This window comes from Neovison vison, chromosome 9 (genome assembly GCF_020171115.1).
Source record: "Neovison vison isolate M4711 chromosome 9, ASM_NN_V1, whole genome shotgun sequence".
Classification (NCBI taxonomy): Eukaryota; Metazoa; Chordata; class Mammalia; order Carnivora; family Mustelidae; genus Neogale; species Neogale vison.
Genome location: NC_058099.1, coordinates 52,600,758 through 52,613,874, shown reverse-complemented (window position 1 = coordinate 52,613,874; position 13,117 = coordinate 52,600,758). Strand labels below are relative to the sequence as shown.

General features: G+C 35.7%; 1 protein-coding gene across 4 annotated transcripts in view; it reads left to right on the top strand.

The window, feature by feature from the left end:
• CCDC171 (coiled-coil domain containing 171) overlaps positions 1-13,117 on the top strand; it is a 292,691-nt gene that overhangs the window by 109,531 nt on the left and 170,043 nt on the right. For all 4 annotated transcript variants that reach the window (XM_044265626.1, XM_044265625.1, XM_044265624.1 and 1 more), the window contains 5 exons: positions 4,185-4,291; positions 6,021-6,110; positions 7,127-7,327; positions 10,172-10,339; positions 11,947-12,135. In XM_044265626.1, the coding sequence (XP_044121561.1) occupies positions 4,185-4,291; positions 6,021-6,110; positions 7,127-7,327; positions 10,172-10,339; positions 11,947-12,135 (755 nt within the window). The remainder of the gene's footprint in view (positions 1-4,184; positions 4,292-6,020; positions 6,111-7,126; positions 7,328-10,171; positions 10,340-11,946; positions 12,136-13,117) is intronic.

The window sequence follows — 13,117 nt, the reverse complement described above, 5'->3', positions numbered from 1 at the left end:
GGGAAGTTAGAAGCCATTTTCCTTAGAAACTCCAGAATGGGTACCCGTGTTTATAAGATAAGGAAGATGTTTATGATCTCAGTGAGTAAAACAAATTAATATGCAGAATGTAGTCTCAGTTTGACAAGCATAACTGCCAACAAAATGTTTATATTTAATGCTTTTGGAGTGAAAAAGGAATTTTCTTGGTCATCAATGTATTTCAGTTTTCTTAGGTGAAGATATAACCCATTTGAATGTTATTTTCTGTGTCTTACTATGTGATTAAAAAATCCACATTAAACAACAGTTTTTTTCCCTATTCTGAGGTTGAACAGGACTATTCATATTCTATATGTATGTATACATACATTTATACACACATTCATACACATATGTATTCTTAAAAAAACTCAGTCTTTTGCTTTCTGTTGTCTCTCTATTCTTTTCCTTTCTTTCCTTTTTTTTTTTTTAAATTTCATTTATTTTAGAGAGAGAGAGTGAGAGAGACCACTAGTAAAAGGGAAAGGTAGAGGGAGAAGCAGACTCTCTGGTGAGCTGGAGCCCCATGTGGGACTCGATCCCAGGACCCTAGGATGCTGACCCAAACTGAAGGCAGATGCTTAAATAACTGAGCCACCCAGGCACCCTCTCCATTATTTCTTAATAATTCTTCCCTTTTGGGGTCTTGAAGGAAACTGAAGTAGATAAGAGAATGTTTGAGATGGTTGAAGAGATAGAGTTACCTTATTCATGACAACTTACTGTGGAACTATAGGTTACTGAGGTAATAACATCGACTTGAGAAACTGTGGTTTATTTGGGCCAGGTAAAAATACTAAGTTTTTGAACTTCTTTAAAAGAAAACATTTAGGGGCGCCTGGGTGGCTCAGTTGGTTGAGCAACTGCCTTCGGCTCAGGTCACGGTCCTGGAGTCCCGGGATAGAGTCCCGCATTGGGCTCCCAGCTCTATGGGGAGTCTGCTTCTCCCTCTGACCTTCTCGCCTCTCATGTTCTCTCTCACTGTCTCTCTCTCAAATAAATAAATAAATAAAATCTTTAAAAAAAAAAAAAAGAAAACATTTAAATTGAAGGCTTGGAACCATTTCTCCTACCTCCCTCTCTGCAGTGGACTACTCATTCAAAAAAAGATTTGCCTTTATGTAATCATTCTAGGTAAGCGTATACCTAAGAAACATAGAAATTAGGTGCTCTGTATTAGGATAGCAGTTTCTAATCCACCATGAGATCATGAAAGAAAGGTATGCCCTTGACAGGAGATTGATTAGTCCCACACAGGATGGAAAATTCATTCTTCCCCAAAAGTCTTCTCCGGTCAGAAGCAGTGCCAGTTAAGGTTGGCCTTTTTAGCCAAATAATTATACCACAACCCGAGTGGAATTGTTAATCAGAATCAGATTCAGGAGGTTTGCTTCAAATCACAAAGGATAATAATGCTTAAAAATAAAATCATATGATACATACCAGAAAAGAAGAATATTACTATAAATATTAAAACATTCACTGGTTATGCTGTGGTTACACACACACACATATTTTTATATTTAATGTAAGTATTATGATGTTGAGTAGAAATACAAAATAAAATGAAAATTCTCAAAAACAAAAACAAAAAAAGATTTGCCAAGGTATACCTAGAGTTGAAATATACTTAATAATCAAGGTGAACAAGAGAGACTGACACAGGTGGCGGTGATGGGAGAGTGTAGGCTGGCCTCCAAGTACTGAGACATACACGTATGGAGAGAAGGTTGGAAGGTTTTGAGTTGGTATTTTGAAATATAAAGTGTTCTAACATATTCTGTTCTTCGTTCGGACTTCGACCTTTGAAAAGCCATTTATGACCACTTTTCAAATTATTTTTAAGGCTCTTCATCTGTGGATTTTTAGAGCTTTCTTTGATAAGATATCATTAATAAGTTATTGTTTCTTATAATATTCAAGGGTTAGAATATTATTAGGTTAAATCAAATTATCAGTAATGTCCTGAGTCCTAGTGACCCTTTCTTCTTATTTATAAGCATTTTCCCATGTTAAGGGACCAGAAATGATTTCTTTTTATAATGAATGTGGGTGAGACTTACTGCATACTTTGTATTTCAGCTGACTTTATTATATAAGCATTTTCAAGCAAAGAGACTTTATTTTACGTAGAGTATAAGAATATGCGTGGGTCAGTAAGGACAGGGCATTTTGTCCTCTTACCCTTTAACACTCATATTAAAATGGTTTTATTCTTCTGAATTTCTAAGAGGAAGTTTTCTCCCTTATTGTAAAAGCCAGCAGATTTCCCGAGTGTCCTTGCATGATTTATTCATGGCCTACTTGTGTAGTAGCAAAAGAAAAGAATTATATATTACATTTTTTTTTATCTTGTGCAAGAGCAATTTAAAAAAATATATATTTGGTAAGACCTTTAATAAAATTTTTAATGAGTTGTCTTTCTAACTCATAGTAATTATAAAGAGTACTGTCTCCTCCATTATCATGGTTCAGAGCAGGGTCTTTTTTTTTTTTTTTTTTTGCCTAGCTGGGATATGTGTTGTTTCCATATTACTTCTGCTTTTTTTGGTTAAATATTCTTCTGTTTAAGAAAATCTAAGGTGAACCCATACTTAAGACAGTGTTTAAATTATACCTGGATGAATGTAATAAATTTATTAGTAACATTTTGTCCACGATTAAAACACTAAATATCACCAATATCTGAGATAGTTAGTCTGTCATTAACCCAAATTTTCCCTCCCTTTCTTCCTTCCTTTCTTTCCTCCTTTCTTTCTTCTTTCCTTTATTACCTTCTTTCCTATCCTCCAAAAGTTCTAGCAGTTGAATACATGAGGAATGGATAAATGATCTCATGGAATTATTTGTTTACTATTCTTCCTCCTCTTTATTTATTTATTTTTTTTCTTTAAAAAGATTTTATTTATTTACTTTAGAGATAGAGTGAAAACATGAACAAGGCTGGGTGGGTGAGGGTGGGGGGAGGGAGAGGAGTAGAGGGAGAGGGAGGACAGACTTCATGCTGAGGCTCCATCCCACCCCCTAGAGATCATGACTTGAGCTGCAATCAAGAGTTGGGACCTCCAACTGATTGAGCCATGGGGGGGGCCCCTCTTTCCTCCTCTTTTTAGACTGTAAATTCTCTGAGGACAAAGGCTACACTAATCTATTCACCTCCATTTACCTAATGCTTTGGATTAGTAAGTAGTCGAAATTCAGTGAAGTATTTGAATGAAAGAGCCAATGAATAATAAAACATATTATGAATGCATCTTTTTGAAATCATCCTTGTTAAAAATATGTTTCTTGTCTATTGCAATAGATTGTAAAATATGCTGGGGAGAAATTGTAATAGGAAAAGAGAAATATTTTTAATAGAATATTTCAACATTTGCTACTTGTTTTTTAACAGTAAAAGAAAAGTACAGTGAACAATCAATTTAAAGTGGTTTTTAAAACTAAACTTTTGATGATTTTGGATTAATCTTTTGAACTACAGTTGCCCATGTGACCTTGATTGGCTCAACTAAGTTATGGCCCAACTAAATTAAAATAGTTTGAGGGCATAATATGGAAATACTCATATTTTTATAATAAGTATCAGTTTTAAGGGTTTTAATTCAAGCATGATGTGGGCCTATGTAGATAATAGCATTTTTGTTATTTATTTCAAATTGTAACTTGAGAATTTTAAGGATTGAAGAGTGTTTCCAAGCATAACAGAAAATTATGTGCTCTTGGGTTCAGAAATTATTATTTAAGCAAAATAGGCCTGACTGATCAGAAACACAAGGACCAAAGTAAGTGTGTGTAACTTCCAAAAACAAGGTTAGGATTTGGGCTCTTCATTTAATTGTTGGATAACAGGTGTGTACAAATACTTACGTTATTTAGGTAATGGAGGGAAAAGAAGCTCACTACTAACTACAGTGTGGGCCTCGGTAAGGTAGGAAGTAGTCGTAAATTTGCACTTGATACCTTATGAACTTAATTTGATCATTTGTTTAGAAAGGCTATTAATACTTGGCTATACAGCAGTATACTTTGGAGAGGAAGACTCTGCTCAGTGTTTCATAACATCTTTTCAGCTCTATCTAATTGTAATATCTCTGTTACTGTTTACCTAGCTTTTGTCTCCTTGTGACTTTAGGGATATATTTTCATCTTACATTTTTCTCTAGGCATCCACAAGGACAAAGATAAACCTCCCAGTTTCTCTGTTGTCCTTGAGACTTTGAGGCGTACCTTGACAGATTACCAGAACAAGCTGGAAGAGGCGTCTAATGAGGTAACACTTGCACTATTTGGCTCCACACTTCTCGCCTTCGGCCTGCAGCACTCTGGTTCCGTGCTTGTTACAAAGGTCAGAAAGATTGGGAATGTTGAATTGACAGCTTCCCAGATACAAAAAATAATAAATTGTCTGTCGCTGTTCTTTCTTTAAGTGTGGCCTAAAGTCGTGTCTCACTTACAGTTCTGTAACTCTAAAGTCATACCATTATTTTCAAAGTTATGAAGACTCTGTCACTTCTTGGCCTTCAGAATTTATCTATTTGAAGTTAATAAAAAATGACACAAGTCATCTAAGGTAATGTGTATTCAATTTGAATGTTAACATGGTTTTAGGAAATTAGGACTAGGTAGTGGAAATTCCAGTTTTGTCAAGATTTTAGGGTAAGATTTCTACAAATTACAGAAGTCTTAACAAAACAAGAGAGAAAAACCAGTGTCTGTCTGATGTAGCCTGGTAGTTTTTGGTTTGCTGATTTAAAAAGCTTGTGCTTCTGTTTTTCATCTCATTTGTGTTGTTTATTGTGCGGGTTGGTAATTTTCTTGGGTATTAAAATGTTTTATGAATTTGTGCTTTAAAAATTGAAGAGTTTGTTTAGTTGGGTCTTGTCAAACTAGAGAGTATGAAATAATTACATGAAATACAATTAGTTAGCAAAACAACCAACAGATTGTTCAAACCAAAGACAAGCCACAGAGCATGGAATTCACTGTCTATCTTTTTGTTTATTTGTTTCTTTCAAATAACACAAGGCCACGCAGTCATTCTATTTCACATTTCAGAGGAAGTTCATTTTACTATAGTTTACCACGGTCAACAAAGAAGGAAAAGTGAGGTCTTCTTAATACCCTCTGTAATTGTTCAAAGGGCAAAAAGAAAGTGACCATGGAAATAATTAAATTTCTATAAAGAACAAACACTGCTAAGTCTTTCCTAGTGAGACAAGACAACCTGTATTGTTAGTAGTTTATGCAACTCTTCTGAGGCCTAGGTCTGGACGCTGCAGGGTAACTAGGAACATATTACCCACAGCGAATTGTTATTTGGGAGGATGAATGTCACGTGATCCTTAGCACAGTTGAAAAGTCGACTCAGCAGGCTTTGGCTTAGTAATGTGCTTTGTTGTGAACCAGTGCCAGAGACAGCAGTGGGGAGACCAAGGGGGTGGCTGCAAAGAAAGCAAAAAGAGCAGTCTGACAGAAAGAAGAATGAACTGTCAAAGAAAATAAATCACAAGCGGAGCAGGACCAACTGATGACCTGCCACAAGCCTTCCCAGTAGGACTGCATGTGACCGACCCTGAAGTTGTCATATGGAGTGAGAGACCCCTGAATACCCCCATGATGTATAGAAACAGCAGTCTCGCGCGCTCTGTGCTTTTCTTCTCTCTGTATAGATGCCACTGCTTTTGGCATTTTGGTCCGGTAGGAGTTTAAGAATAAAGTTGTATTTGTTTACAGTAAGCACGAAATCCTTTATCCAGTCATCGAGGAAAAAACAAGGAACATCACTGACATTTTAAGCTTGAATGCTTTTTCTTTTTCACCACGTGAACTCATGACAGAAATGACAGGGTTAACCAAAAGAAATAATTTTCAAGATTCTTAATCGCTATTGGAACATTGGCATTTAAGTAATTGCCTAAAACAACATTTAAAGATTAGCTTTTGAATGACTTACCCTGGAAAACATAAAAAAAAAAGTAACTTACATTTTCTTTCATCAGCTAAACAGCATGAATGATGCTAAAGAAAAGGCATCGAGTGAACTTGATTCTACCAAACAGAAGATAGAGTCTCACACTAAAAATATAAAGGTATTATGACTTAGAATAACCTTTTCCTTTTGTATTCAGAAACAATTATGATTACCTAGGGAATGCTTTTAAAGTAGAGATATCTGAAAATGTATCTCCCTATTTTTTATTAAGTACATTTGGATACAATTTTGATTTTTTATTGTTGATGAAAGTAACAAGAATGTATTTTTCACTAAAAAAATAAAACTTCGTTGGAAATTATTTTGGTTAAAGGAAAGATGTATTTCCCAGATTTAATAATTATAATACCATAGATTCAAAAAATGATTTAAGATTTAATGCCCAGCCCCAGATCTGTATTCAACGTATTTTACATAAGCACATCAGTATTTGGAGTCCGTTTTCATCATTTTAGGGTGGAGCAATTGTTTTTAGAGCATCATGCCTAATAATGGGCTGAGACTGCGTCTGGCTAAGGTCCAAGGCAAGAGTTTATTTTATTTTCTGCGCTGGGTTTTTGTACTACATCTTTGCAAAATTATACTGAGGGCAGTCTCAGAGTTGGAAATTTTTTGTGTTGGTTCATATTGAGTTTGTCGTGGACATACTTCAGTAGAATTTGTTAATACGGTTTAAGAAGAAATAGCTCAGAATTTTATGTCACACACTTGAGATTTCTATTGGTATTTGGATGTCATTGGGAGGTAAATGTTCTTATATTGAATGTGAAACATTTAAAAGTTTTTTGAGCTGCTAAGCTATTTTTTTAAAATAATGAATTGAAAGGAAAACTCCTTTTCAAAGAGCTTTCTGGAATTAGCCATCTTATGAACATTTGATGTTTCAGTGTTAAAACTTAATAGTTTTTTTTAACTTTTGAGCGAAAATGGTATACTTAGAAAATTGATTCAGTAAATTACTGTAATGTTTAGCATTGTAGCCAAATGCTTGTGTTTGTGATTGTTTTATGGTAAAGTGTGGGAGGTCTTCATTATTATGTATTTTGTCTTTGCAACCTCGGCCCCTTTACTGGCCGGCCTTCATGCAGTCTCTCTATTTTGCATCTCGGACAGGACCTTCAGGATAAACTGGCTGATGTGAGTAAAGAGTTAAGTCATTTACGCACGAAATGTGCAGACAGAGAGGCTCTCATAAGCACTTTGAAAGTGGAACTACAAAATGTGCTGCACTGTTGGGAGAAAGAAAAGGCTCGAGCAGCCCAGTCGGAGAGTGAACTGCAGAAGCTTGCCCAGGCTTTCCAGAAGGATACTGAGGTATTACCTGACACAGGACTCCGGGCAGGAAAGGCCTTCACTAATCTCAGTTTTCTAAATTTACATACATCAAGTGGCTGCTTTTACTGTGATTCAATCTAATTCACAAAGTTGTTCTGAGCCGACTCTTTTGAAATATTCATGTCAGCCATGAAATTGGTCACTCCATTACTCTAGTGTCATCCCATTTTGGAGAGAAGTAATGGAGTTTAACCCCTCTGTCACTTGTGTGGCTTCATCTCTCTAGAACATCATATCCTAAGCACTGAGGCTCCCAACAGTTTTTTCAAAATGTGCCTCTTTGCCGGTGACAGAATTATTTCTTATTTCAGTAGTTTAGTAGCTGAACATGGTGGAAAGAATATGTTTTTTGTAATCAGAAAGAACCGGACTTGGCTGCTGGTACTCCTGTTTACAAACTGTGAATATGGACAAGCCCTGCACCTTGGTCTCCCCACATCTTAGTTTCCTTATGTGCAAAACAGGAATAACATCTTTAACAGTCTCCATATTCTTTATAACTGTAGGATATTAACCAGCATTTTGGAAAAGACAAGTCCTACAATATTGAAACTTTATTTAGATGCCCTGAGAGTTGCCTGTTTTTATTTATTAATGAGTTCTTAAAATATTATGACAAAACTTTTCTATTCTGTATGAGCCTGTGTGAATGGAATTGTTATCTTATATATTCATTTACCCATGGGATATAGAGCTAGTTTAGCTAGTGTGGAACCGGTTTATCTGAGTCGTCCTGCATATTGAGTTCATTACTCCAACAAATATGAACATGAATGCCAAGAGAGTAAAAAGGAAACATTCTTTCCACTCTTCTTACAGTCTGGGATTTAAATTGTGTCCACATGAAGGGGCTGGAATTGTTCTACGCATCAGATAATGATTAAAGGAAAGGAAACTAGAAGCCTGCCTGTATTGTAAAGTCAGCATGTCTACAGTGTTGTGGTTGGGTTCAACATGTGTGAATTGATTTTGGATCTTGAGATTCTCTTTTCACGCCAAATGGATGATTATCATGCATGGTTTGTCACAGCCCAAGCAAAAAGGACATAATGGCGACACAGTGAATTATCCTTTAGGATGAACTCGATCACTTGGCAAAATGTGGAGGGTGAAGACTTTTAGTGCCTGAATGTTACATTTGGTTAGTTATATTTAATAAGATTTTTAAACATCTCAACCCAGTTGAAAATGCAAAAGACATCTTTAATTGCTTAAAAAAGAAAAAGGCATAACATATTTATGAGGATTCTTCTGATATCCTAACTCAAGTTTGTGGTTGTAACTACATATCAAAATTTTTTTGGTTTTAACTTACTATATTTGGAAAAAGGCAAGGTGGCATATAGAGAGAATTAGAGATACACATTTTTATATTATATATGTATTATATATACACACATATGATACATCTATACATACATAATATATACATATATTCATATATATAAAAAATTTCCCCACAATTTATAATTACACAAACTTTATATACAGTTTTCCTTATCTAGAAGATTAGTATTTCTATTTTTCCCCTCTCAAATTTTCTCCTTTTTAACATTTTTCTTGCTGATCTACTAAAAAAAAAAAATAAAGGAACTTATTTTGTCTACATAAAATATTCTTTTACAGTTTTACACTGACCTTGTCTTGAGTTCCACTCTTGGGCACTTTATAGATGAAGCACCTTATAAAGAGAACCGTTTGGCATTTTTGTGAATAAACTCTTTCTGTGTGTTCAAGATGGGTTCAGCTTTTTACTGAATTCTATGGCATAGTGTTTCTGGGTTGTTAAACAGTGGATGGTTTAGTTACTACTATGGCAACATCATTTTGAGAACTTTTTGTTATGTATTTCTAATTGGACAGTTTGGAAAATATGTCCTGGGCAGCTGTGTCCATTTCTTTTTGCCTGTTACTTCGTAGTATTTAAACACCTTGAAATGCCCAATGTGCAAAATACCATATGAACTTACCAGGAAAACAAATGAGCACCTCTTCCCTATCTCTCATATCACTGTCTGCTTTGCCTAAGGGGCCAAGGATCGATTTCCTATAAGTGGTAAGCAAACTAGAGTCTCTGGAGGAGGAAGAAAGCTGAGTAATTGTGTCCATGTAAAGCACAGATAGTGGGATAGCTTAGTCTTTAACAGAGCTGAGTAGCACTCTTCTCTCTATAATGGTTTTCTGACTTAAATAACATCTGTTTTGACAAATGTAAATATGGAATTATAGGATTACTGTCCTGATAGCTAGTCAAAAGGGCTTAGAAACAATTAGTGCAGATATGTCCTGTCAGTGCTGAGAAAGCTGATGCCCAAACAGTTACTTCGGTCACATCCACAGGAGGAGCAGAGCTGGGGTCAGAACCCTGGTCTTCTGGCGTCTAGACTACAGATTTTGTTTTTGAATGCCAAGTTTAAGCAATTCCAAGTTGGTTTTTTTTTTTTTTTTTTTTTTTTTTTTAAGATTTTGTTTATTTATTTGACAGAGGCAGAGAGAGAGGGAACACAAGCAGGGGGAGTGGGAGAGGGAGAAGCAGGTTCCCCGCAGAGCAGGGAGCCTGATGTGGGGCTCAATCCCAGGACCCTGGGATCACGACACCTGAGCTGAAGGCAGACCTTAATGACTGAGCCACCCAGGTGCCCCAGCAATTCCAGGTTCTTATCTGATGTCAAAAAAGTCACTCAAAATGACAGTGTATTTCAAGACTTGGGTATTTTAATTCCTTTCCAAGTTTTTGAAACAAATTCTTCCCCACATGTAATATGTATTTTACTTCTTACAGTGTTGATATACTGGAATTAATTTTTCTTTTTTTTCTCACAGGAGAAGCTAACCTTTCTTCATACCTTATATCAGCACTTGATAGCAGGCTGTGTGCTCATGAAGCAACCAGAAGGCATGCTGGATAAATTCTCTTGGACTGAGCTTTGTGCAGTCTTGCAGGAGAATGTTGATGCCCTGATCGCAGACCTCACCAGGGCTAATGAGAAGGTAACTGTCCTCAGGCACCAGATACCTCTATTAAATTCAGTGACATTTGTCCACATCACAGTATCATTAAGAGGGGCTGACATTCATCTTATTTCAAAAAGAATTTGGATGTTAATAATTCAATACCATTAATTATGGCTTGTCTACAACTCAGTTTGATGCCATTGCTGTGGGCATGTAAATGTGACTGAAGTCTGTATGAAGTCTCTAAGCTCCACACTCTGTGCAGGACATGCTAATACTACTAGCCAGTATTAGCCACAGGGACCTAATTAAAAGAAAATAAATTAATCTTACTGATGAAGCAATTCAAAGAACTTAGTCATTTACATTAATAAACCAACTCTTTATGTTAGCATAAAATAGAAACAAGATACAGTTATTCAAAAACATGATCTTAACATTTTTGCCCAGGAAATAACGAGGTGTTACTTTAAAAGCACTTAAAAATTCAAAATTATGTTTATGGTATTTCTTGAATCATAACAAACTGTGTATTAACAGGCCCCATTCAGTGCTGTAGCATGTTCAAAGTGTACATGGTAGCAGAAAACAGGGGACTTCACCAGCCCAGGAATTCAGTCTTTCAAAAAAAAACCAAAACAACCCTCCCCCCCAAAACCCCAACAAGCCCTCTTTTGGTTATGGAAAATTAAAATGGCTTAGCAGACCAATGTATTCTGCTGATAAAGATACTGATTCTCATCCCGGCTCTACTGACCTGGTCAGGACTGTATTATGTGGTCTAGTTTCCAGATCTTAGTTGCTATGGTATTTGCTCTTATGCGATGTAAAAAAAAAAAAAACAAAAACCTGTTACCTGAATTGTTTTTTTTTCCCCTCCTCCAATCTGTTGAACTAATGAAACAGCATCTTGGCTGTTTCATAAAATTGTATAAAATACAATTTTACAGTAAGAACATTTTACCTTGGTTTGATCGGCAAACACAACCTTAGGCACTGAGAAGTAGGATTAAGGAAATGAGGGAACACATTGTGAGAAGCACAGATGCTGTTCATGATTGAGAATTTGTGTGTAATGGGTTTGAAAATTACTGATAATTAAAATGAGTATATGTTTGAACCCTCTGAGATGGTATTATGTTTTAATAGTTTTTCATAGTTTCAAAACATCATTAATTGTCGTACATGTTAGATGATGATTTTCTTTCTGGTGTTTTGAACGTGAAGTAAAAAATGGTTGTAACATTCTGTTTTATTATATATAAAATGTTAGTAGATTTGTAAATCTCTTTGAAATACTTCATTTCCCATTGAGATATGTGAATAGCTTGAGCTTTGGTTCTAGAAGTAAAAATATTTTTAATTTTCTCAGTAAAGTTGATTATAGAATGAGTAACTTTATTAGAAAGAGAAAAAAGACTTGTTATCTAAGCACAGATACATACAAATGACCCCATTTTCTCCTATGATCTGATAATTTGTCCTACTAATTTCTGTCTCTATTTTTTTCTTTTCCATTTTAACTTAAAATTTTTATGTGAACTTAAGGAACGAAACATAGTAGAAGATTCTGGATGGTGTTTGGGGGTTGCTACAAAGACATGTTTTGTGAACATATCTCATTCTTTGTTGCGTAACCTTAGATAAGTCACCTGGAGTATATCTGTAAAAACAAGTCTGATACGATGAGAGAACTTCAGCAGACCCAGGAAGACACCTTTAACAAAGTGGCTGAGCAGATCAAAGCCCAGGAGAGCTGCTGGCACAAACAAAAGAAAGAACTGGAGCTGCAGTACTCGGAGCTCCTCTTGGAGGTGCAGAGGAGGGCACAGGTGCGCTGCTTCTGCCAAGAGCTTTACCAGTACGGTGCTCGGTCTTTTGTTATTGCCAGTGTTTTCTTTGAGTACCAAAGCGAAATCAGTTTAGAACTTTTTTGAGAACCACATAGAACTTGTCAGGCACACATGCATATGTTTGTGCAAACACACACATATATGTTGGATTTGATTGAGAACGGAAGTTATGGGTAGTTAACATGACCGAATTTTTTCATATACAAATTATTGTCATCATAGTTTATATTGTTAGCTGTGATCCCTTCCCCATCGAGAATAACATACTGATAGTGTCTACTTTTTGTTGTTGTTGAGCTTTTCATATGGATATCCAGTCAATCCAGCACTGTTTATTGGAAGATTACCCTTTCTCAATTGAATTGCCTTTGAACTTTGTCAAAATCAATTTGCTATATTTCTACAAGTCTGTTTCTGACTTCTCAATAATATTCCATTTATTTGTATGTCTATTCATTAAACTATACTGATTTGATTTTTGTAGGTTTTTAGAAAGTCTTGAATTCAGGGAGTGTGCCTCTTCCAACTTCCTTTATTTCCTATCAGTTTTTTTTATTGAATAAATTTAACATGTAACATTATATAAATTTAAGATGTACTTTGTGTTAATTTGATACATTTATATATTGTAATATGATTGCCATTGTAACGATATTTATCACATTGCATACTTACAGTACAACATTTTTATTATTGTCTATATTCAATAAACTGTGCATTTAATCTCCATGGCTATTTTAGTACTTATAAAAGTTTGTACCCTTGGGACGCCTGGGTGGCTCAGTTGGTTGGACGACTGCCTTCGGCTCAGGTCATGATCCCGGAGTCCTGGGATCGAGTCCCGCATCGGGCTCCCAGCTCCACGGGGAGTCTGCTTCTCCCTCTGACCTTCTCCTCGCTCATGCTCTCTCTCACTGTCTCTCTATGTCAAATAAATAAATAAAATCTTTAAAAAAAAAAA